The sequence below is a fragment of the Caloenas nicobarica genome, chromosome 4 (assembly GCF_036013445.1).
Source record: "Caloenas nicobarica isolate bCalNic1 chromosome 4, bCalNic1.hap1, whole genome shotgun sequence".
Lineage (NCBI taxonomy): Eukaryota > Metazoa > Chordata > Aves > Columbiformes > Columbidae > Caloenas > Caloenas nicobarica.
Window position 1 is genome coordinate 53,754,027 of NC_088248.1, and position 24,834 is coordinate 53,778,860.

The 24,834-nt window shown below is 38.4% G+C and overlaps 2 protein-coding genes across 5 annotated transcripts in view; one reads left to right on the plus strand and one right to left on the minus strand.

Annotated features, from left to right (window-relative positions):
* The window catches only part of ATP8A1 (ATPase phospholipid transporting 8A1), a 109,819-nt gene extending 92,003 nt beyond the window's left edge, over positions 1 to 17,816 (plus strand). For 2 of the 4 annotated variants that reach the window (XM_065633709.1, XM_065633707.1), the window contains 4 exons: positions 5,835 to 5,923; positions 6,328 to 6,420; positions 12,851 to 12,942; positions 13,285 to 17,815. In XM_065633709.1, coding sequence (XP_065489781.1) covers positions 5,835 to 5,923; positions 6,328 to 6,420; positions 12,851 to 12,942; positions 13,285 to 13,382 — 372 coding nt within the window. In that variant the 3' untranslated portion in view covers positions 13,383 to 17,815. Of the gene's footprint in view, positions 1 to 5,834; positions 5,924 to 6,327; positions 6,421 to 12,850; positions 12,943 to 13,284 lie in introns of all 4 variants that reach the window. The other 2 variants (XM_065633706.1, XM_065633708.1) reach the window with 1 other exon arrangement.
* A 4,886-nt stretch (positions 17,817 to 22,702) lies between these two features.
* On the minus strand, positions 22,703 to 24,408 carry SHISA3 (shisa family member 3). Its single transcript, XM_065634709.1, has 2 exons — positions 24,123 to 24,408; positions 22,703 to 23,206 (listed from the first exon to the last, which is right to left on the minus strand). The coding sequence occupies exons 1-2, from the start codon at positions 24,406 to 24,408 to the stop codon at positions 22,755 to 22,757; spliced, it is 738 nt and encodes a 245-aa protein (XP_065490781.1). The 3' UTR covers positions 22,703 to 22,754.
* Positions 24,409 to 24,834: the final 426 nt, after the last annotated feature.

Genomic DNA, 24,834 nt, shown 5'->3' on the forward strand with positions numbered 1-24,834 from the left:
CTGTCTGTTTCTGCTCTGTCTGACCCAGGGGATCTATAAAACTACTGATGGAAATTGAAGTTAAGAAACAAGCATGTATTTTGCAGAATTTCAGATCATTTGACTGAGGTTTGCAAAATCTTTGTGAAAAACAATAATATTCCTTGTTGGATGATTTAGCTGCACCGTGTAGGAAATATCTGTTAGAATATACTATGCCGACAGTATTAGTTTTATAAATATTGCATTGTTGCTTCCCTCTGTATTGTTCTGCATATCCTGCCTATATGAAATTGTGCTTGTTATAATACTAGATATACATCCTTTAATCTCCTTACTGATTTTTAACAAAAACAAAAAAAGAAAAAAAAGAAAAAAAAAAAAAAAGACCAAAAAAACACCAAAAACAAACAAACAAAAAACAAAGGAAAAAAAAAAAAAACCACCAACAAAAATACTTCTTAAAACTGTAGCTGTCCGGATACTTCAATCTCTAATGATCAGGTCTTTTTTGGGGAGATATTTGTCTGAAGTCTGATCTGAAAGGGGGAATTTGTTTTAGTCTAATGGAGAGCAAAGCCCATATTCAGCCTAATACACAATCATAGAATGGTTGAGATTGGAATGGACCTCTGCAGGTCACCTGGTCCAGCTCCTCTGACATCTAGGGAAAGTTGCCCTGGATCATGTCCAGATGCCTTTTGAACATCACCAGGTATGGAGATTCCACAACCTCTCTGGACAATCTGTGTCAGCGTTCAGTCACTGTCACAGTAAAAAATATTTCCTTATGTTCAGATGGAGCCTCTTGTGTTTCCCTTTGTTCTCATTGCCTCTTGTCCTGTCACAGAGTACCACTGGTAATAGCCTCGATTCATCGTCTTTATACCCACTCTTCAGGAAACTATCTCCATTGATAAGATTACCCCTGAGTCTTCTCTTCCCCAGTCTAACCAGTCCCAGCTCTCTCAGCCTTTCCTCTCATATGAGAGGAAAGGCCCTTCAGCATCTTCATGGCCCTTCATTGGACTCTGTCCAGTATGTCCATGTCTCTTGTACTGGGGAGCCCAGAACTGGACACTTCCCCATGTGTGACCTCATCAGTGCTGAGTAGAGGGCACCTCCCTTGACCTCTGCTGGCAATATTTTGACTAATGAAGCTGAAGCTGCTATTCACCACCTTTGCTGCAAGGGCACATTGCTGGCTCATGTTCAACCTGTTGTTCAATAGGACCCCCAAGTCCTTTTCTGCAAAGCTGCTTCCCAGCTGGGTGGCCCCCAGCATATCCTGGTGCCTGGGGTTGTTCCTCCCCAGGTGCAGGACTTTGCATTTCTCCTTATTCAACTGCATGAGGTTCCTTTCAGCCCATTTTTCCCACCGGTCACAGTCTCTCTGGATGGCAACACAAACCTGTGGTGCGTCTGCCACTTCACCCAGTTTTGTGTCCTGAGCAGACAGCTGCTGGTTTGGCTGGGGTGGGCTCGAGTGCCTCTGCCACACAGCCAGAGTCTGCTATTCCCAGATATACTTCAAAGATCCTATTCCATATTCAGTAGTTACGTTCCCAGTCTTGTTCCTTAACTGCACAGGTGCAAACAGAAGCAGCGGAGCTGATCTTTGAACTACCAAATTTAATTTTCCTGCTTACAATGATCTGTCTTGGTTGTATTAGTTTTCGAATATTCTTCCTTTTTATTGGTTAATCTTTTCCCAGTATCATCATTTAATTGAACTCTTTCCGTCAGCATATTATCATCAGTCTCCTTTATAAACAAAAGTTCTGAGATTTTTCGGTTTAAAATGTTGTGAATCAAATTCAGTACACATTCCTGTTGCAGTTATGCATACAATGACACTTAAAAGATTAATGATATTCAGCCGCCATCTTTCTCCATAGCAACATTCTCTACTGATGCGCTGTAGTGAGAGATGACTTCAGCTCCTTACAAATTCTAGTGAAGGTCAGTGTTTCCTGTACTCCTTCCTGTCACACCTGTTTTAGCACAGATAGCCCCTATCCTGGTAACAAACCCTGTAGAACCGCCAGGACTCATTCGCTCATCGTGGCTTTTCATCTCCTTTGCCCGATACTGTTTCTTACGTCATCTTTGAATCAGCTCAGATAGGTTTCCCTGGGAATCTTTTACTCTGAGGCAGAAGACGACAGTCTAGCCTTTTCTTGTAGAATAGTGTTTTCTGATAACAAGCACAATTAGAAGTAGTGTGTCACCATAGAGGTACTTTGTGAAGCTTTAGGATTTATAGTACGTGTCTCTATTTGTGAGCTTTCGTATATGTGTCTTTATTATTTGTAATATTTATTATTTGCCTTCAAATAATTAAGACTAAGATCTTAATCATGGCTCTGTGGTATGCATTCCACCCTTCATACCCACCTGCAGTGAGGAAATCAGTGATCTTGCAATGGGCTAGTAGTGTCCTTACCTGAAGAAAATGAGAGGAGTTAGGGAAAAGTGAAGACATTACATAGTCTATCCTTAGTCTTTTTTCTCAAGTAAAAACTTCGAGATTCTGCGTGCAGGTTTCCACAGTTACCTGCCTCCTGACTGCCTGGTACTCCCTCTGTTTCAATACCTCTTACTGTGTGGTGAATACCAGTAAGGCTTTGTTTTCTTTTGAATGTATTTGCAAAAAATGGAGGGGCTCCCTTTTTACTATACCTGATAAGCAGAGTTCCTACTTAGTTCTTAATTAACAGGACCTATGAAATGTTTTTTGAACTCTAAATAGCAAAAAAATACTAGAGGCATTACAAGAAATGGCTTGTTGGAACTTCATTGCACTGGGTGTTAAATGCAAATCTGTTTTCATATTACAACAGTAAGGAGAAGAAGTAAGAAAGAAGTAGTAAGTAGGAGAATCTGGAGCTGGTTTGGTACTGATGAGGAGATATTATTGTAATAGTTCTGTAGTTTATAAGGAGAGGGCACATACCTAGATGATACCCGAAATAGGTAAACTGAAGATAGTTTTCATAAGCTTTTCTGCAGCAAGAATTTTACTGTTCTTTTTGCCTTTGTCTTTACTTTCAGAAGGCTTTTTACATCTTAGCTAGCTCTTTCTGTAGAACATTTTGTAGTGAAGAAAAAGGGAATATTCTTTGTTAATTTTGACATGTAATTTCCTAATAGTATCTCTTCATCGGCGCATTAAAAATGTTTTGCAGCCAGGATTTCTAATCTGCCACTAAGCCATGAAACGGAGTAATTCTCAGCATTTTCTTTCTTTTTTTTGAAAAACAAGGGCTGATATAAAAATCTGTACAATGCACTTAAGCAATGTTAATTCACTTTAGAAAGTCCTAATATTGAGCATGAGCTTCACAGACGACAAATTATTTATCCTCCCTGCAGGATTTGTAAGTCCTACAATAAACTAGGCTTCCCAGCTCTCATTTTGGATTACTTCTGAATTCCCCTGGGAGCCACTTTTGTGGCAAAGTCCATTTGGTTTCACAAGGCCTAAAGGGGGAAAACTTGGCATAGACCACAAATCTCTCACATTAGGAACAATTTGTAAACCACGAACAGAGGCAGCCAGAGTCCGTCCCCAGAACAGGCTGCTCCTGTTAGTGCCATTGTCTGAAAAGGATTGGTTTGCCATTTCCCAGATGACCTGCCTATGTGTAGAGAGATGTGAAAAGTTAGAGACAAAAATGTTTTCTACAGAGTGAGGGGGGAGCTTTCTTGTACAGAAAGGAAGGAAATACCTCTGTGGGATTTTATTTTTTCCCCTCTTCGTCCAAAAAATACAAAGAGGCCTTCTGTCTTTAATGCAAGTGTCGGCTTTAAATCTTTTAGGTTTGGATTAACTCTGTAAAAGAAAAAAAAAATCTGACAGGCTTTCAAATATGACACAGAAAAACTTTTTTTTCCCCAATTCATGTTGTTCATTTGTAAAGCCAAAGGCTGGATGGACTGAATAGTAGGCGCCAGTTGTTCCTTCATTCATAGTTAGCATTACAATGGTCAGAATTAACATCCTAAGACCTACATTATCACTTTTGCTGTTTCACCAGCAAACATTTAATACTGAGTGGCTAACACAAGCACAGCTTTTGCTATGTCCTTATAAATTTTTAAAAAAAAGTGTTTATAATAGGAAGTAAGAGTCATCGTTACTTCAAGTTGTGGGGGGGGTTTTCTTGGGTTTTTTTAGGAAACTTTGTCTCTCTAATTGCTACTTAATTATAAAAAGTCTTGCAAAATGTAGCAGTGATGAACATTTCCTATTAGCTGCTGTTTTAGGAAATGAGTATTTCATCAAGTACGTCAGAAGTAATTTTGCTTCTAAAGTGACTGTGCTAGTATATTTTCTCCACTTCCTCATGCAAAACTTTCTCTTGTTTTTTCTCTCTTGAAAATGTGAATTGTTTTATTTTGAACCTGTCACTGCTTAGTGTTTACACTTTGCTGACAGCTGTTGGCAGAAATAATTACTAGAATCTCAGGGCGATATCTTTATACTTTTAATATAGCTGTGGAAAGTTTACCAACTTTGCAGTTCAAATACATTCTAATGCTTTCTAAACAGTCAGTGTCAGTAGGAATTTGGATATAGAAACAAGGTAAATAGAACTTTTTACCTGTATGAGAATGAGACTTTTTTAATCTGAAAATAATTCACTTCTGGTTTTACACATGAACGTGTCAAGTATAATTCTAAAATGTTCCTGTATATGCACTCAGAAATTAGACTTTAGCTACTGCAAGCTACCTGAATTTGTCTGCTAATTAATGTTAGTAAAAGTTCAGCTTGTTTATTTTAGTTGCGTACTGAGGTTTAACCATAGAAAGGAATTAGTCTCCAAGTAATGAAGGATTTGAAAGAATATCGTGTAGCAATGTAACTTTCATTCTCTGTGCAATCTAATTACATTACAAAGATATTTTTAATACTGGCTGCAGAACAATCTTTCAGTAATATGCTTCATTAAGTATTTATCATACTTCTTACATCCGTAATACTATTGATGTAGATACTTGAGCATGAATTACAAGGGTAAACTTTGTTTATTTGTTTTTCCTTTAATGTCCATAGATTATGATGCTTGTTTTGGCTTTTTAGTGTGTTTTAGTTTTTAGTATGTTTACAGACAGAAGAACATAAGAAATTCCTGTGTATTGAAATAAAGCAGTGTATAAAAAAGCAAACACACAGCTAAAAGCAATGATCTGGTTTGCAAGTATTTCGCTGTGCGTTAATGTGTTAGGTCTCCATTTAACAATGTCTTGCATACTTCTAAAATTATGTAATTCATTGTTTTCTTAGTTCTTATTTTTAAGCAGTTTGTTGAACAGGAGTCTGGGGCAGTGTGGGAACTCTGGTACAGTGAGTTCAGTTTGAAATAACTTAGATCCAAGTTATATTGCAAAATGATTGTAACAGTGTCCAATATCCATATCAAGGATCAGGAACCATTATATCCTGCTAGGGTTGACTACAAATAAGAAATTGTGCTCATCGTGTATTGACAAAGGTTGTGTGGGTTGTGGGGGATGGATTTTCGATAAACCTGATTTTAATGGAAATGTCTACGGTCAGCATAGTGGTGTAGAGCAGGGTTGTGGAGGGACAGATTCCCCTTCTCTCAGTGTGTTCTTTCTGCCAGCTTCTTAACATGAATTAGTGCTGACTATCTACTGGATTTCTGTAGTGACTCTGAGGATTTTAGAAAATAATGCAAGTTTTATTTCACATTAGAGGGTCTAGAATGATTCCTTTAAATTTGCTTTTGATACCCTCAACTAATTAATTGATGCTTCTAAGTTGTTGGGGTTTTTTTCCTAGTTCTTGCCATAACCGATCACATTGTTTTCTTTTTTCCCTCCAGGCAGCTATGATGTTCAGCTCTGGAGTGTTTTGGATGGGACTTCTATGTATTCCTATGACAGCTTTACTTTTTGATGTGGTATATAAAGTGTGAGTACAGAAATGCCAAGGTTTATGGGAGAAAGTACTCAATTTTAAATATGTGTTCTAATTACTAATATAAGAAAAGCAAATGAAGCTCATCTCTGGTGATTATATAAAATTATTTTTCACATTGTTGGTTTTTGAAAAACTTTATTACAAGCGTTATTAGTATTTTAAATGTTTCAATAATTGTCATATATTTTAGTAAATATTTGTTTTTTCTAATTTGCAAACCAGCTGATAAAACGTATTATTTATACTTGCTTGATAATATTTCTTCTTGCAAAGCTTGATTTTTAAGTCATCTGGGAAAATGGATTTGTAAATTGAATGTTTATGTAAGTGTCAAAACAATCTTTTCTTTTACTTTCAACAAGAGTAAATCTGGCAGTATTTTGTATAACTTACAGAGTAAAGAGAGCTACTTTTAAGACACTGGTAGATGAAGTTCAGGAATTGGAAGCAAAGTCTGAAGATCCTGGGGCAGTTGTGCATGGCAAGAGGTACTGTAAAAATCTGTAGATCACTGTCTTTAAAAAAAATATATATATTTTTTCAGCCTTATACATGTATCAAAGACAAAGATTATTTTTCAAAATCCATAGAAATCTCTGTAAAGAGGTTTCAGGTATACTGAGCCTGTACTTTTTTTCATGTGCTTAGATTTAGGTTTTACCAAGAGTTTTATCTGATGTGTTTATTTGTAGCTGACTGTTATGTTTCTAGTTATTATGTCTAGAACAAACTTGAGGTACTATTTTAATTCTGTCACTTTTAACTGTGTTAACAATTAACATAAAGTGAGTTTAAACCTGCATCATTCACTAATATAGTTATAAATTGGGCCTAAGCACAATTTAGAAAAAAAAAAACTATTTGGTAGCATAGGGGAAAACAACAAAATCTGTCTAGAATTTGCTGAAATTGAAAAGAAAAAACTAGCTTTGTATCTAGTGCCAGTCCAGAACTAACAAATTTGACAAAATTATTTCTTACCTCATGCACGTTAAACTTAAGACTCCACAAGAATTCCCTTGTTATATCCTCCTTCATGGGTCAGGCAGGTAATTTGAAAAGGGAGAAGGTAAAACTGAACAACTGGACAATCTCTACGTGTGAGCTCAGCATAAAGGTGTGCACTCACTGAAATACTGAAGACTTTTTAACCCCAGCTGAACTCGTAGCAAACGCTTGCTGAACAGGAGTGTGAGATGAGAAACCCCCCCCTTTCCCCCACTTCCAATTCATCAGTGCCCTTTGGCTGAGGGAGAGCTTTCTTGTCTTCATTTTCGTGAGTTTTGTGAAGTCTAAAAAAAAGCCAAGACTGTTAATACTTGATTTTCCTGTTCTTTCTTTCCTTTGGACTGCTGGGTTTTTTAGTATCTTCATGGCAAAGGGCTTAGCCAAGAAGGCTTTTTTCCTACCAAGGTATGCATAGAAAGAGACTAGAAAGCACAGCCACTTATTTTAGGATCAATTCTCAGGAATCGCCTTTAGTTCATAAAGATACTTAAGTTCCCTTTCTCCTTCAGTCTTACTGTATGCTTCCTCCAGTTCTGTGGGAATCAGCTTACTAGGATTTACCAGTTGAGACCAAATTACATTGGATACCAGGGTGATGACCACCATTTCTAATGAGTGGAATATCCAGCTCGTGTTTGGTCCTACTTTTCCTTTCTTTCCCTAGAAATTATTTTCACAAGGATGTTTTCCCTCTAGGGGAGTTCATCTTCTCTAGCACCACAAATACCAGGGGAGGTACCATGAGGCCTGGAAGTTCATCCCACCACCGGTGCAACACCTAGTCTAGTGTGGTGAGCTACACAGGAGCACATTCTTGTGTAGTGTCTCCCATCAGGCTCCATATGCTGTCTTTGTGGCAGCAGCTCCGTACTGGAAGTACTGCAAAATCTCCCAGTTGATGATGATTCCTGCATGGAGCATACTTTTCCTTCATCACTGCAAGACCTAACTAGTGCTTGCAAGAGTAAGTTCTCTTACCTTTAAAGGTGATCTAAATTGATTGTTACGGGTGCTCTGTCCAGTGGCAGTGCTCATTCAGGCAGCTTCAGGGCAAGATCTTCCTACAAATTAACCAACTCATATATCAATGTGTTGAGCTTTGAGCCACAAGGAATCTGTGCTGTGTGCTCTTTTGCAAAGAGCAAAAGTTGTAGAAGAATGAATTACAGAAAAGAAAGCAAGCATTAGTACTAGAAAGTGCTAAAAGGGAAGCATCTTGTGGATTCAGAAGAAAGTAAGGTAATGTACCTTTTAGTGTTCCATACTTGCATTCCCAAGACTTCTCTTGTATTCCCAAATTCAGCTACTTTTAGTTCCATTGTCTAGGCAGTATGCTCTCCCTTCATCCTACAGAAGGTCTTCCAAAACCCTACTTATTTATGTAAGAGGAACTTGGTGTTTTCACCACTAGTTTTATAATTATCTTTTTATCCCACAATTAAGTAGTTAGGAGGGCTTCATGAAGGTGATTTACTTACCTGCCAGAATGTCTTCATTCCTTCTCTACAGAGTTATTTTTAGACCTGTGTTCTTTGAAGCATATAATCGTCCACCTAACACACAAATCAATTGATGTTAGACATCTTAATATCTCCTAAAGGTTTATTCTCTCCATAATTTTTTTTTTAAATTATAACTTAATGTGGTAATAGAGCCAAAAAGTCATCCTTTATGGAGAAAATATTTTTTCTTAAAAAATGGTCTGATGAACTGACTTACTTGCAGCTTCAGAAATTTGGTTGAACTATTGTAAACATTTTTGAGTCTCCTAAATGCCTGGATTAACTACTTACCAGGGCAGACTAAGTAGTTAAATTGGTAAGGAATGTCCTCTGCAGGTGTTTTAAATATGTACATGAGAACTCTCTTGCTCTTGAGTTGTAGCACTTTTCATGCAAGAACAAATAGTTATTTTCTACAAACTTACTGTGTATTCTTCAGCACGAAATAATGTTTTTCTAGTGTGCATATTTCTGGAAGTACCTTTTTATATTGTAGCAAAAGAAGGGACTTGCTCTCATGAAATACCAAAATAGTCTAAGAATATCTAAATCACTGTTTGATTAAGAAGTGGGAAATAGTGAGAAAGATAACTCAGGAACTTTTCCACTCTGTCCATTCCCATCTGAAAAATACTACAACACAAAACCAGAGGCTCAGCTTCCACAGGTAACAGGTCGGGATTCTACTATTGGCTAGATGCTGCAATCAGACAGTATCTGAATGATTACTTAGAAGTACATTTGTGTTAATTTTTATGGCTGTTTTTTCAGCTAGAATATATTTGTTGAAGATTTTTAGCGCTGTGTTGACCTGATACTGCATGCATTTGAATAAGATTGTAAGGCTTTACCTTTTGATGTTTTCCTATCAAACAATCTTAGGATGGGAATTTCCTATTTAAATTCTGAATTTGTGCTTTCAGCTGTTTTCTTAAATTAGGATTAAAAATGACATTTACATTGAAATAATTTAAAACTCTGTTCTTCAAAGATCTTTATTATATTTTAGCATGTGCTTTGAAAGTAAGACATGCTAATATATAGTCTTAAAATCTGTCATCCCTTTTATTTTTCCAGTGATGATTTGAAAAGCTTTTTAAACTCTTAGCATTGAAGAGCATTCCTATCATCTCTTGCTGTTTCAGTGTGTATAAGATTGTGTAATCAGATTTTTTCCCCAAAGTTGTCCAAGAATACTTTATTCTGTTCTTCTGTAGGCAACACATTCAAATTGATTTTATCACATGTATTTGTCAGTAAAGTAAGAATATATTTTGAGCAAGAAGGTATGAAATTTGCATGGTCACTTTTCCAGCAGAAAGTAAACTTTCATGTTGGAATATAATTGACTTGAAGGTGCCTTGATAACATAAATAATAGAGCAGCTTCGATGGATTAACAAACTTGTGCCACGAAAAGTATGATTTCTATCTTTAGAGCCATTGTAATTGAAATGCCACAAAACCATTTGTACTTAAAATGGCTAAGGTAAAAGGATACTTGTGTAAAAACCATTGTTCAAAAACAGTTTTTCTGATACCTTGTATATAATGGTTATGCAGAAACAACAGTATTAATACTTAGTACAAAAATATTTTTACTGGCTTGAATACTACATAGACTAACAATAATATGAATAACAGCCAAAAATTGTGGAAATGACTTTAGATATACATAGTGTAAATGCTGCTTCATACAATCATTGTTTTTCATTCAATCCACTTGGACATTATTTTTAGACCAGCTAAGTGGTTGGTCAGAAATATATAAAGTAGTATTTTTTTTTTTCTGTAAATTAGATTAATTGCCTGTAGATATATACATTTCATGTTCAAAAATAGTTCATATTCTGCTTGTCCATATTGGTACACATAATGAGCATAGGTATTTAGTTACTATGATTTATCATTTGTTCATTATGAAACCATGTTTTCTTGGCTTTGCATGTAGATTTTTAAATATGTTTTTGAATGGCAACAGAGTGATTCATCATCAAGAGCCTGCAGTATTTCTTCAAGTAGAGAAATAGAGCAGAATTTAATACCTGGATAGCTGGAAGCACTTTTCCCAAATGTATTTCATACTTTATTTGTATTTTCTGTACCAGTAATCAGATCTGTGTAGTGGAAACATCATTATACATAAACTAAGACATGTGCATGCTTCATGTTCCTGTGAAACTTAAAGTAGTATTTTCAGTGTTTAGCATTTAAGCAATCTGAACATTTCATTCTGGAACACGAGCAAAGAATAGTGATGGTGTCAAAAATGCTAGAATAGGCATGGTATGTTTTTAATAATTTTTTTTTTATTAGAAAATAACACCTGTCAAAACCAAAAATTTCATAGAAATTTGCTGATTTCAACTCACATTAAGAAGGGTTCCTCAGATATATTGCAAAGGAGATACAGCTGATAACTGTATCAAAGTATTTGCATGGTCTTCCACCTCTTTGACCTCCCATCTTTCATGGAGATATTTATTTTTCCATTCAGTTTATCCTTGTGGCTTAAACCTCAGTCTCTAATTTTTTATTGATCTTGTCACTTTAACAGTTGGTAGCTCTGAACTAAAAAACAAGGGTCCTACCCTGCCTAGAGGAGCAATTAGGATGAAGGAAAAAAACTTTTCCAAAGAGCTAGCTTATTAAAACACTGAGAGTAAAGTGTGTCTCAGTACTCCAGCCTCTCTGCTCTTGGTTCAGACAGCAGATGCCAACAGCTTTCCTGGAACTGGTACCCAATTCCTTTTTCACAAGGAAATCTCATTCAATCTTTTCAGTCAAAACATGGCCACAGAAGTGGTTTCCCCTGCCTACCCTCTTACTCTGTAGATTTTGCATTCCTCTATGGGTGTGCAGTAATAGGTCTGTCTCTTCTAACTTAAAGAGCCAAGCTCTCACCTCCTGATATATGCTTTAACCACCAGACGGGAGGGGAAGAGAAAGGGGAGATAGACCATTAGTGTCTCCAGTTTAAGACAATGGTGCAACTTTATAAATAAGTATGTACTCACTGAAGAAAGAAGGAGCATTTCTAATTTAATGGTTTGAATGGTTGAAGCGATCTAGCTCCATTCCTTGCACCACTTAGTCCAGTCAGTAGCCCAGGAAGGTAAACCTGTTAAGCTAATTGAAAAAGTAATTGGACTGATCAAAACTCAGTAGCGTAGGTATGTGAAATCTGTTATACTTACTACATCCTTACACAAGAAACAACTTTGATAATCTAGCAAAACAATAACAAAATCAAATTACTATATACTCAGAACAAACAAAAGATACTTTTTATTTTTTGTAAGTGAACTAATTTTTAGACCAGTCCACATGGGGAGGGGATGGATTTTTTCAGCATTGAAAATGTGTCAGTGATAGGTTGGTATTTCTCTGAAACACAAGCTCTAATTCACAGTGAATATCAACTTTAGAGGAAGAAATTGAAGGTTTTGTGTGAGTTTAACATATCCCTTGCACATCTTTAATACGTATGAAAATTGTCAGATTTCTAAAGCTTTCTGAGTTATGGCTAGTCCGTTGTTATTTATTTAGTAATGTGGGATCCTGTTTAAGAGAACTTTAAATGTAAGAAAGATGCACGGTAAGGAAACCTGGCACGTTCACAGCTTTGTTCTCTAGAGTTCGCAGCATTCATCTGAGACTTGGGCCTCAATTTAAAAATTGTTTAATACTCCTGTTTTCTAGTTGGGTTGAAATGGAGAGTTGCTTGGATCACGTTAAAGCGCAATAAACACAACACAACAGACTCAGTACTGCTGAGAAAGAAGGAGATGGGCTGAAGTGACCAACCTCTAGTAGTAAAAGTAGTCTGTTATTTGGGTATGATCTTCAGAGAAACATCTTCTAGAGTTTCATGGGGAACAGACCTTGCTAGGACATGGAAGCAATATGATTTTGTACAAACAGCTTGATGGCCATGGATGTGACTTTCCCTCCATCTTCTTTTCCTGTCCCTTTGGGGCACTGTCTCAGTAGAGGTTCAGAGCACTTTCTTATGTAAGAAAGACTGATTCAGCCTGGCACTACTCAGGCCACGCTATGTCAAGAGAGCCAGTTCCTTTCCTTTACATTGCATGGTTCTCAAGGAGTCATGCTCAGATGTTTACAATATTATTCATGTATTTGTGTCGTCAGCACACAACAGTGCTTTAAACAGATGTTTTACTTGTACTGTGATGAGTAAAAACATTACCAGGGATCTGGAATTCATAATCTGCCCTCACACACGCTTTTAATCATCTTCTTAATAATTAGTTCAGGCACAATTAAAAAAGAAAAAGGAGAATGGTCACTTTTCATTTAATAATTAATTCAGTTTAACAGACTCAAAGATAAAGGGATATTGTAATTAGTAAATAAATATTTTTCACACATGTCCACTTTCTTTCTAGCTTAACTGAAAGAGCCCAACTACTGAAGAACGTTTTTAAGAAGAACCATGTGAACTTGTATCGTTCTGACTCTCTGCAGCAAAACTTACTTCGTAAGTGTTCACTGACAGAGAAAAATTAATATCCATTAATAATATAGAAGTAAAATTCTACCTTTCACTGCATTTGTTTATAGTAAAGATGTATCCTAAACACAGTAGACCACGTTCTTTGCCTGTTGGTAGGTTTCTCTTCATTCCTAAGATACTGCACAGAGTTCTTTCTGCTATTTTATAATTGCAAAATTATGTAAGAAACAGCATGGGTTTTCTACCTAATTGCTGAAAAGAGTATTGTTGCCCCCTACTGACCCTTGCTAAGTTGGTTTTATTAAAGCTTTACCAAAAATATCTGATCAAAACTTAATTGGTTTCTATTTTGGTTTGTATCTGCAGATGGCTATGCCTTCTCTCAAGATGAAAATGGAATCGTTTCGCAGTCTGAAGTAATAAGAGCTTACGATACCACGAAACAAAGGCCTGAGGAATGGTGAAGGAACATAGCATGAGATTTAGTCAGTTACTTTTGTGAGACAGACTACTAGATCTTTGCTGGGAGTTTCAGCCATGGCCCAGTTTTCAGAGATTTAAAGATCTATGATGGTCTTGTTTCATAAAGTTTGGATTTCTGCATTCAGTAGACATAAGCACTGTGCAACTACACTGTAACACACCATCTCTAAATTTTTTAACAAGTATTTGCTTGGCCTTTGTAAACAGATTGGAATTTACCTTGTATCTTGCCAGCTTGCTTATTTTACAATGAAGTCGAATTGATACTGGTCACATACTTGGAAGGCAATGGTCAGATCGCTAAACATACTTTACATTGACAGACCATTAGCATCTGTGGAGGTTTTTAAGTGTTAATATATTTAAATACAGCTGATAACAAGCCTTTGATTTCAACAAGTGCTCAAAAAATAGCATCTTAATGGTGTTAATTCACCTTCTTTGAGAAAGACTTTGAGTCAAGATGTTTATAGATGTTTGTGTCAAACTAACCTAAAAATGTTTGCCAAAGAAGTTCCATAAATGTTTTCTGTTGTTAGAGATAATTTGAAAAGAAATTAACTCCAGTCCTGAGCTCAGAAGTGCATGCTTGAGTCTCTGCACTCAAGGAGAAAGATTTACAGTACAGCAAGTCTAATTTGAGTGGCCTTTACGGCATTTGCATTCAAAACTGCAAATCTTTGCACCTTTGGCCTTATACAAGCTTTTCCCTTATTTTCATTTAGTGTTGCATATGTTGAAAATGGCTGCCACCTTGTAAAACTGAGTACACATATTATTTTTTTCAATTTTTTAAGAATCGCTCTGCCTTACTTCCCTTTAGCAAACTTTAATTATTTTTGCAATGCTTAGTTTTATCTGCTTATGTTGTAGTTTCAAAAGAAAGTTTAACTTATTTCTTAAAACGTATGAAATTTTCAACATTTTTATACTGAAATTATTTGAAATGCATACATTGAAACAGATAGCAAAGCATGCCCGCTAGATTGTGGTATGTACTGTTTTATTTGCACTAAAGCCGCTTCCTATAAAGGTGGGAAACATGTTGCAGCAGCCCCTTTACAACTTACTGGTCATGCAGAATACCTATATACTCTCACCTTTAATTAAAAATGGAGAGGAGGTGACTGCAGAAAAAGATACATACCTGGTTTAAGAAAAAAAAGGGGAGTGGAGGTGTTAAATTGCGATAACTTTTATAAGTAGCTATCCTTGGTATTTCTCAAAAACCATCAGGTTTCAAACTAAGAAAAGCTACTTTAACCTCAGAATTTAATTAAATCTTGCAGCTCTTTAGTCTCTGAGTTTAAAAGCTACTACAATTGCATTTAATATACATTTTTCTATAGTAGCAGTTGGGTTTATTTTTAATTACATTTCTGTGCATTACACAGAAATGATCTTTTTTTCTTTGAATGGAGATCAACTAGATCAGCAAGCAGAACAATGACATCCCCAGTGATGTGTTAAATTAAGAATTTCCTCTTCACTCACCAAATCATGCACTTTCAACTTAAAAGCAACAAGTCATCCCCTCCCATCTTTTCTCTGCCCTCCTTCATTAGTCATGTACTTAGTAAAGATTGACTTTGCCTTCTTGCCTTTCATCTAACTAAACACTTCACATAAAACTTTATTGCACTATCCAAGTTTCTTATGTTCCATTCTAAGAGAAACTTACAAAAACACATGGAAATCCCAACAAAAAGCACTATATGAAAGTACACATTTAGGAAGGCATGTCAATGGGAAGGCACTCTGCATTTCACATGCATGTTATGCAACGTCTTCCTCTCCCTCTCCCGAAGTGATCTTTAAACAGAAAACAGAAGACACGGGGACAAAGGGAACGTATCCCACTAGAAACAGTACTGCCAGTCAGTCATGCAGACAAGAACTGCCTTCAGAAAAGCCATTTCAGACATAGATAAATAGATGGATCAATATGGGAGGGCCAAATCACTTGACCTAAGGCAAGAAAAAATTTGGGGGCATGCCCCTTTCCTAAAATGGAGATCCCTATTTTCTGTCATCCGAAGGACAATGAACAACTTCAAAACATTTCTGAAATTAACCATGACACTGTTGCTCCTTTATAATCTTTCAGTGTACTCAACTCATATAAAACGACTCAATACATACATACTCTTCTTATGGGTAAATTTTTTTTTTACTTTTTTTTTCCTGTTCCAAATGGTTTAATTGCTGATTTTGCAAAAAAAAAAAATAATGTGAGGAATAGAATACATTGTAAAATATTTACAATGAGAAATTTACATGATCTCTTATTTTTCCTATGAAATAAAATTCTTTCTCACTGTTGTAATACAGTTTGTGGAGAACAACACACAGTATATCCCCAGGTTAGCTATCTTAAAAAGGAAGAAAGTAACTGAAACGGCTCTAAGATCCTAAATTTAGGCTGTAATTTAAGGTTAAGACTGTCTCATCACAGCATTTCATCCTTGCATCTTTACAGAATTTGTAGTATTTCATAAAGTGCAGTTTTCATTTTTATTACTTCTGATGCGTTTTTCCCCTGCCTCTATACTCCCTACACACTATATGTTATTTTATGGTAATCAGCGGTTGGAAGATACCGCTTCTTGGAAATAGTACAAAAGACAATGTGGCAATTCTGTGGTTATTTGATTGCTCAAAAAATTCTGTTTTAAAATGTAAGATCGTCTTGGCTATGTGTGCCCACTTTTAAATCAGGTCAAGTATACAATATGCACTTTATTTTCATGTTGAGCACATAGTAATATAATTATTACCATCCTGTTAGTAAATCATATCTTTGTTAAAATAAGGGGATTGTGCAGATGTTTATTTAAAGAAACAACAGTTTAGACAAAAATGGTCATAACAATCCCTCTGTTCTTATTGTTTGAAAATTCAAATTTGTGTTAAATACAGAATTGAGATGGACTTTTCCACCTGTTTGATGTGCACTGCATAATAATTACAAGTTAATATTAAAAATTCCCATCAAAAGTTGAATGAGCACCACTTAGAAATCAGATATCTTGTATAAATTCTGTTGCTTGATTACTTTTAAATATATACATATATATAAATGACTCAAAAGAGTAAGTGAAAGGAAACAAATTCTAACAAACCTATTGATAATTTGTATTTCGAATTTTTTCTTGCCGTTTCCTAATTTTACACTTATTTTTGCAAAGCAGTTTCAACAGATTTATACTTAGTCATCATTCTATTTATATAAAATGATAAATAAAATATTTTGAAACACTAAGAGAGAGCTGAAAATTCCTATATGTCCACATGCATCCATAAAATTCACTATGTTGCAAAGATGCGTGTTAAGTGTCTTGAGACTTCTTTCGTTTCATTTAAATCCATCTTGAATGATTTGGAATATGTGTTAAATTAAAGGAGAGATGTTGTTTCCCTTTTTTCTTATGTGTCATGTAAAAGCACGTGTAATTCTGATGAATTTATCATTCTGTCTGCATGAAGTAATATTTTTACGTGTTCTGCGGCAATGCATGGTGGTTGCTGTTCCCCGTTTTTTGATGCCTTCATTAAAAGTCTGCTCATAATATATTGAGAAGCTAGTGCTATGTAAGCAAATGAGTTTGTCAGTTCAGCTTTCTTGGTACTGGATGTTTTCGCTGGTAACAAAACTCAACAAGTGAGTTTCTCCTTCCCCGCCTCTGCCCTCCCTCCCCCTGTTTCCTCGCTGTTAACCAATAGATCTTTATTAAACAAAGGAATATTTTAGCATTCCAAACCTGGTTCCTGCTTATGCAAACCGCTACATAGGCTTCAACTGGACTATTTGTGAGTATAGGGACTACTCATCTGAGCAGCGATGTGCCAAGTTGGGCACTTTGGAGAGTTGATCCTTTAACTCAAATGGAAGCATTTCCATAGAGAGAGGGATTTGTAATTGCAAAGCTGTGACCAGAACAAGTTTTTTAAAAAATCATATTTATGGTGTTTCTTTATTGTAGAATAGAAGCCATAAATGCATTAATGTTGTTTTTCTACTTCAGCTTAATTTTTCATTAAGATTTTCAGTGTTTGATATGTGTGAACCGCTGCAGAAAGTGGTTGGTCTGTAATAGCAAAATTTGCATTCAAGGTAAAGTGAGGTTTTACAGCTTCACTAGGCCATTACTGCTGAAACTGTTGTGGAAATTATGAAGCTGCATGAATGAAGACTTTTTGACTCGGTGTTTATGGTAGTTTCTCAGGTTTAGTTTTAACTGGATGTTAAATGCACTGTGTTTTATAAATAGTTCTCTCTTTAGTAACACATTACGTTCTATGCAGTGTTACATGTCATTTGGTGAATGTGCATGTTTTGAACTGCAAATTTTAAATGTTTTGTCTTTTAATTGTTAAAAAAATGAATAAACTTTGCCATTAAATGAAGAAACTTTGAGTTAATTGGTTGCAAATGCTAGGGATTACTTTCAAAGAAAAACTTAGATCACTCTTGCTTTTGAATTCGTTAAAATTGGACATATCAGAAAAAGTATTTCACAAATAGCAAAGAATTCTTATGTTGTTAAGCTATGGTGAAAAGGCAGAAAATGTTTTTAAGGTTTTTTTAAACACCTGTTTTGAGATGTCTTTTTCAGTTCTTACGTGAAGTCCAGAAAAAGAATATAAAATAACATACAGAAATAATAGCTAAATTTTTTTAAGTGAGCATGGAAGTTGCAATTTAGTGATTTGCAGCAGAGCCCTAACATACTTCTGGTGGTGATACTGTATTTTGAAAGAGAAGAATGCAGTACAAGAACTGTAGAGCAAGAATAAGGAAACATCATCTCATTTTTCAGAAGACAGTGATAAATACCGTATCCTCTGGCTGGGATAGTAGCAGGTATTTATTTCCCCTAACAGTGCCCACCCACTGAATAAAAATCAATTTATCCAAATCTGAACTGGCTTGGTTGTAGATAAGTGGTTGATTATTTATATACACTAGACAACTAGTTTTGTAGGTTTTCTGTTCTGTCAAGCCAGGTATGATAATAGATGCATCTTTCATGCTGTTAGTTTCATGATACTCAGTCTTTAATGGCAGAGCTGGTTTAAGCAGATTCCACCTCATGGTGTGTCATCACCTCTATTACACTGGCCTTCATGACGCTGTTGAAATTATTCAAGTTATAATTTAGTTTATAATGATCCAGGCTCCCTTTCAAATCCTTTCCCTCTTTTCTTTTGGCAAATGCTATTTTTAAGCTACATCATTTCACTAACCTGATTTACACCACATCCCCCTGAGTTTGCACAAGTCGTAGATGGAGAGAATAAAAAGAACAGAAAAGGCATTTCTTCTGCCGTTGCTAATGAAGATAGGACAGCATGGAATTATAGCCTCGATGTAATTGGGAATCAAAAACTGTTCACATGAGTGTTGAGGAGCAGCCACCCCCTCAAAGGCAGAAGCTCTGTTCAGAGTATCAAGTCCACAGCATGTGGCAATATGTAGAAAAATGGCACTGAAAATTGACTCCATCTCCCTAATGTTACTGTCAGACTGTAACTGAACAGTAGTGGAAAATAATTTTGAAATTGTCACTTTTTAATTCCAGTGGGATTAGTATTACAAATAATCCATGGATGTACATAGCCATATACTGTATCGCTTACCTAGTTTCAAATAAAATCCTTCGGATATTGTTGCAAGTATGTGTAGTGTTTTTTGTAGCCCTGAAGAGTTTTGATGCATTTTGGAGACGGATGCCTGAGAAACGCAGAGTGTAGAAATGCAAAACAACTGGGTGATCCAATTCATGCCACTATTATTCTTGGCCCATAGAAGGCTTGGGTTTCAGACATGCCATTACCAGTTAATGGCAATCAAAGCATTTTGTGCATACCATGTGTGAATGACAATCAATTTACTGTGATTTTTGTTTCATTTTGAGTTATTTTAGGTTGGTGTCACTCTAGTATAATGAGTATGAGCTAACTCCAGCATAACAAAAGGAATAGTTAAGCCTACTGTGTTAAAAAATAAGCATGGCAGTAAAGCAAGTTGTGTGTAAACATTATTTCTGACAGCATGCAATTTCTTTTAGTTCGGGCATACATCCAGCCCTCCAAACTGTTGCATTAGTCATTAAAACTGTGTATCAGAATGCCATTTGTGTTCTGTCTGCAAGGTTTAGAAAAATGGCTATTTTCTATAAATCACAGGAGCATCTAATGCCAATAGGTCCTTTTCATTGGGAAGGAAATTCAGCGTTCTCACCTGCAGCCCAAATCTATCTGAGTTGGAAACTACTGACATAGGCAAAAAGCATTTCGGTCCATGGGCTTGTGTTCTGTCCAGCTCCCCTCCTCCCCTTCAGCTAGATAGGTCACTGCCACTGTAGCTATATGAACAATAATGTGTAGATTCTTCTGAACGTACAGATTCTTCTTTGTCTATCTGCAGATGGTGCACAACCCCCGCCCCACCTGCTTTACAGGTAACCCAGCCCAGCTACTTTAACTACCCCTGATCTTTCCCAGCCTCGGAACCCGGCCTGCAGGATTTGCTGCACTCTGGCCACCAATCTGTGAAGTGCTTAGCACTCTGTAAACCTATAGACTTGTGTAGTCTGATTCAATTAAATTACTCCTGCGCATCAAGTTCTTCGAGCATTTTCTGATGTCAAACCCATCGTGCATCAGGGAAGGAAAGGAAGCAGCTCAGAGGGCTCTTCCCTGTCAGGCCAAGTTGCACACGACATGGCAAACTTCACAGCCTCTACTTAGGCTCAATAATCGTTAAAATCTGCAAGACTGTACGCAAGCGTAGCAGAAATCTGTCCCTATGTTGAAACATTAATAAATCTGACTACAGAGCCCACTGAGACCACTGTGCTGTTCAGTGGGCCTGTTCAGTGCACACCACCAAATGTTAAAAGGACATAACCAAGTCCAACTTGTGACTTCTCAGTGTACAGCCCATCCTTAAGGAAAACACTGTATTTCAGCTACCCCATCACCTGTGTCAGTGGCTCCGATGACTGATCACTCTTTAAAAGAACTTGAAATTGCACTTTAACTAGAATTTATCAAGTTTCTGCTTCCAGAAGGATCTGTGGTGCCTTGGTTTACTAGATAAAAAAGATTACTAATTGAAGACTTCTTATATATTCACTAAAAATACAGTTCAATTGTTGTACTGTTTCTGCTGTATACAGAATGGTCAGTGGATCTCGCAGGATGCTTCCAAACAACACAGCCGATATCTGTTGCAATATTAAATTATTTTTCCAAAAAGTTACTTGATGCACAGTCTTATACCTCTTATCCATTCGAAATGGGCAGTGAAGAGAGTCCTACAAAATATCAACAAAGGTGGGCAAAAATTTACCTTCCTCCCTCCTTGAATATTTGTTTCTTAAAAACTGCAAGCCAAAACACCTTTCAAGTAATTTCCCAAGTACTCACAATCTACTTCTTATATTTTTATAAAACATATGATACTGTGTATCATTATTTTAGTTTGTAATTAACAATGACAACATTCAAGCTAAAACCTATTACTTAAAACATCAATGTATACAACTTAAGTGGTCTTTCTGCTTAGAAACCACATTTCCAGCAGTAATATCAATCAGATTGTGCTGTTAATTATGCAATAAAAAACATACTGAAAGGGTTAGTTAAAAACTTTTTTTCGTAAATGCCAAGATACTGATTGTTAGATATTTGCTGAGAAAAAAATGTGTTCAACTCTTGAGGATGAACCAATGAAGTTTTTCTAAAATACAGAGAAGTACGCTGTAATTCAGACTAGAAACGCTGTAATTTTAATACACACCAATATGCTAGTACTTGTAAAATAGGTCAGCTAGAATCTACTTCAACAGATCCTATATACAGGGAGTTTGGGGCTGATAAAATAGTTCAGCCTCTAATGTAGATTCTGATACAGAGAATGACTTGGTTTGTTCACAAAAATAAGTATACAGAGAAGCCCTTTAATGGCTGCATTTTTTTCTTGTGTATTTTCTATTTGCTTGCTGCATGTATTTGGTTTAGATGCATTTTTTTCTTCTTCCATTTGGTTTGTTGGTTTACTTGGAGGAAGGAATGTAGAAGGGCAAACAAAATTTATTGCTACGGCAGGATGTTTTAAATTAAAATACCCAACTAATTACTGTAGGTTTTACCACATTTTTACCACAGTTACATATAAAATACATTAATTAATCTGTTAGTTTGCTATGTAGTTGGAATTTTATATTCTATTAAATCTGCACAACAGGTGCACAGTTAAAGATGTAAATCATTTACGAAAGCAAAATAAACTATTTTTAACAGGAAAAAATACAGTATGGTTATATCATCGAAATGAAAACTTGCTCATCAAACACTAACAGTACAGAAACAAACAGATGACACAATATTTCAACCACACAATTTATTGATAACTTTTTTGCATGTGACTACTAAATAATTAGTGTTGTCAATGCTGTAAATACATTTTAAATTACAAGCTTGTCTTTACATTTTATACATGGCTAATTTTACAAATACAACTTTATGATCTGTTTGTCCAACTTACACACGTTGCAGAGCAAAAAGCCAACAATAAATACTTATTTTTGAAAAATGCTTTAATATAACATCATTTTTAGAATTTTAAGAGAAGTTATTAGTGGTATTACTGAATACCTTCTGCGTTTCTCATAGATCATTATTTGGCTGCTTGGGATTCGCATGTTTTCAACTAGCCTAATTAGTACTAGTTTTATCTATCTTAGTTAAAGTTTACTAATACAAATATGCAGTGTAAGTTCAGGTATATTGTGTGTATTTTTTAAAAATTATGTATTTTGATATCTATAGCAAAATTCGTCCTCATGCTTTTGTTGCTCATGGAAGGGGGAAGCAGTCAGCTGTTTTCAGGATCCGCCAACTCTTCTCCTTAGTTAAAATTACTCCTCTCTTCTTAGGCTTCTTGCTGCTTTATAGAACTAATCTGATTATTATCAGTGGAACACAGCCACTGTTTGTTAACCAAGTTAATAGCGTTTAGAGTTAAAACATCATTTATAACGCTGTGAAATGAGTACCTTTATCCCAAAATAGTTTTGCTACCTGTCTCTGAATCTGTTCTGCACAAATTGAACAATCAGAGCAGTCAGTTTTTAGAGCAACTAAGTTTGAAATATTTTGTAATTCATCTGTAAGTGTGATCCAATTTTGGGAAATGAGATCCCAAATGAGACCTTGCACTTTTCAAGGGCAACTCACCCATGGGAACGGTTCTGACTTCTGCAACCCCAGAGCATGTCAGCGTGACATCCAGCAGCAGCAGTCCCTGCGCTTCCGAAGGCTGCGTTGTTCCTTGACAACTCCTTTCAGCTCTGACTAAAATCAGAGCAGCTCTTCCCAGCCAGGGCAGGCTCTGGCTGGAGAGGGTACCCAAAGTACGGTGGCGACACCAGAAATCCCGACGGCTGGGTCAGGTGGACTGCATGGGCTGTCTGGAAGCAGCCTGATGTGTACGGCGGAGGTGGCGATGGCACAAGGCACCCTGGCTCTGCCCGAGGAAAGGAAAACCTGCGAACCGAGCCACCGGTCGAACTGGAACTCGTCGCGGTACTGGACTGCCTCGATGGCGTCCTGAAGCTTGTTGAGGCCAGGATCATGGGAAGAGTCTCGGTCTGATAGCTCCGCAGAGAAAATCGTATTGGCTGCGACGGTTGTTTAGGTCTTAAACATGTGCAACAATAAACCGCTACCAGAGAGCCCACGATAATGAAGGCAATAAATATTGATCCAACAATGAGGAATGGGACGTAGATTGGTTCTAGGAGAAGAAAGAATAGGAAAAGCCATGCACATTAGCCTACTGAAACAACAGGTCTGCTGTGCAGAAATAAACTCCACAGAGTTTATGAAGCCCCACATCGCCTCAGTCCCACTAACACACTCTGGTCAGAAGATAGAGCCATTATCATCAGAACAGAATCAAACCCTGTATGTACCCATAAAAATGAGAGTTTTAACAGGCACCAATGGTGAAAGCTGTCTACACCACGTCTCATTTGCTGGTTCGAGTGAAGTTTCACTCAAGAATCACACTCCTCTCCCCCTCCCTCATCTCCCGAAACTGCCGGGGTTGTCCAATGTAACAGCATGAATCTGCAGGTGAAGCTCCAATGCTGCAGATGCTAAGTCACTTTCCCTCATAAGGCGGAAAATAGGCATAAAATGTGTGATTTGGGAAACAAGTCTCCATGTGCACTGCTGGATTTCTTTTGTTTGAAAACCTTACGGCCCCTTGCACGGTGAGGTTGTGTCCGCAGAGCACGGGAGCCCAGTCTCACCTCCAGGAAAAACAAAGTTAAGCAGACACAGTCAAGTTTGCCGATGCGAACTTAAAATACAATTGCGCGTTCCAGTTAGGATGGGTCCAGCTGTGGAGCCCCTGTTAGCCGTTAAGTTACGACACTAAGCGCATCCCCGGGCGCCCGTTCTGCCTCCCGGCGCGGGGGCCGCTCCCGCCGCCGTCACCCGCCGCCGCGGCCCCGCACGCCCGACGCCTCCTCCCTGTGCGCACCTGGAGCCGCGCCCGCCCCCTGCCCACCCGCCGGGCACGACCGAGCTGGGCCGGGCCAGGGCGCCCCGCGGCTGCCGCGGGGGCGGCTGCTGCGCTGCGGCCGGGGGATGCTCAGCGGGGACCGGCTCCCGCCCGCCCCGGGACCCGCGGGCTGGGCACTCACGGGCGGTGACTCCCGGGTCCGGGGGCTCCCGGTCGTTGGTGCAGCCGCCCTGCTCCAGGCGCGCCTCGGCGGCGGCGCAGCAGTAGCGCAGCGCGCAGGAGCCGCAGCATATGGTGGCGGCCGCCGTGTCGAAGCCCTCGGGGCACTGGAAGCCCTCGTGGTAGCCGCCCTGCCCGTCCACCCAGCCGTGGCAGTACTCGCCGCCGCCGGGCTGGCCCCCGCCGCCGCCGCCCAGCAGCCCCAGCAGGAGGCAGCGCAGCAGCAGCGCCCGCCGCCGCCCCGCCATCGCCCCGCCGCCGCCGCCGCCGCCGCCGCCGCCGCCCCGCTGCCCGCCCGCCCCGCCGGGGCAGGCAGGGGGCGGCCCCGGGCGCGGTGCGGGGCCTCCCGCGCCGCGGACGGGGGCTGGGGGGCAGCTCCCCCGCCCGGCCCCCGCAGCCGCGCCCCCGCGGGGCCGCCCCCGCGCTCACCTGCCGCCCCCGGTTCCGCCGCTGCCCGCGCTCCGCTGCCGCCGGAGGGTCGTCCCGCACGTCGCTGCCCACCCCGGTCCGTGTGCCTGGGCCCGTCCCGCGCCGGCCCTATTGGTCACACGGGGCCGAGCCTGGATGGAGCGGGACCTGCCTTGGCTTTTCGAAGGCTTCTTCCTCCCCGGGCTCGGCCTCTGGGCACAATCGGCAGGGCTGAAATGCGGGCATCTTCCCTCTCGGCACGCCCA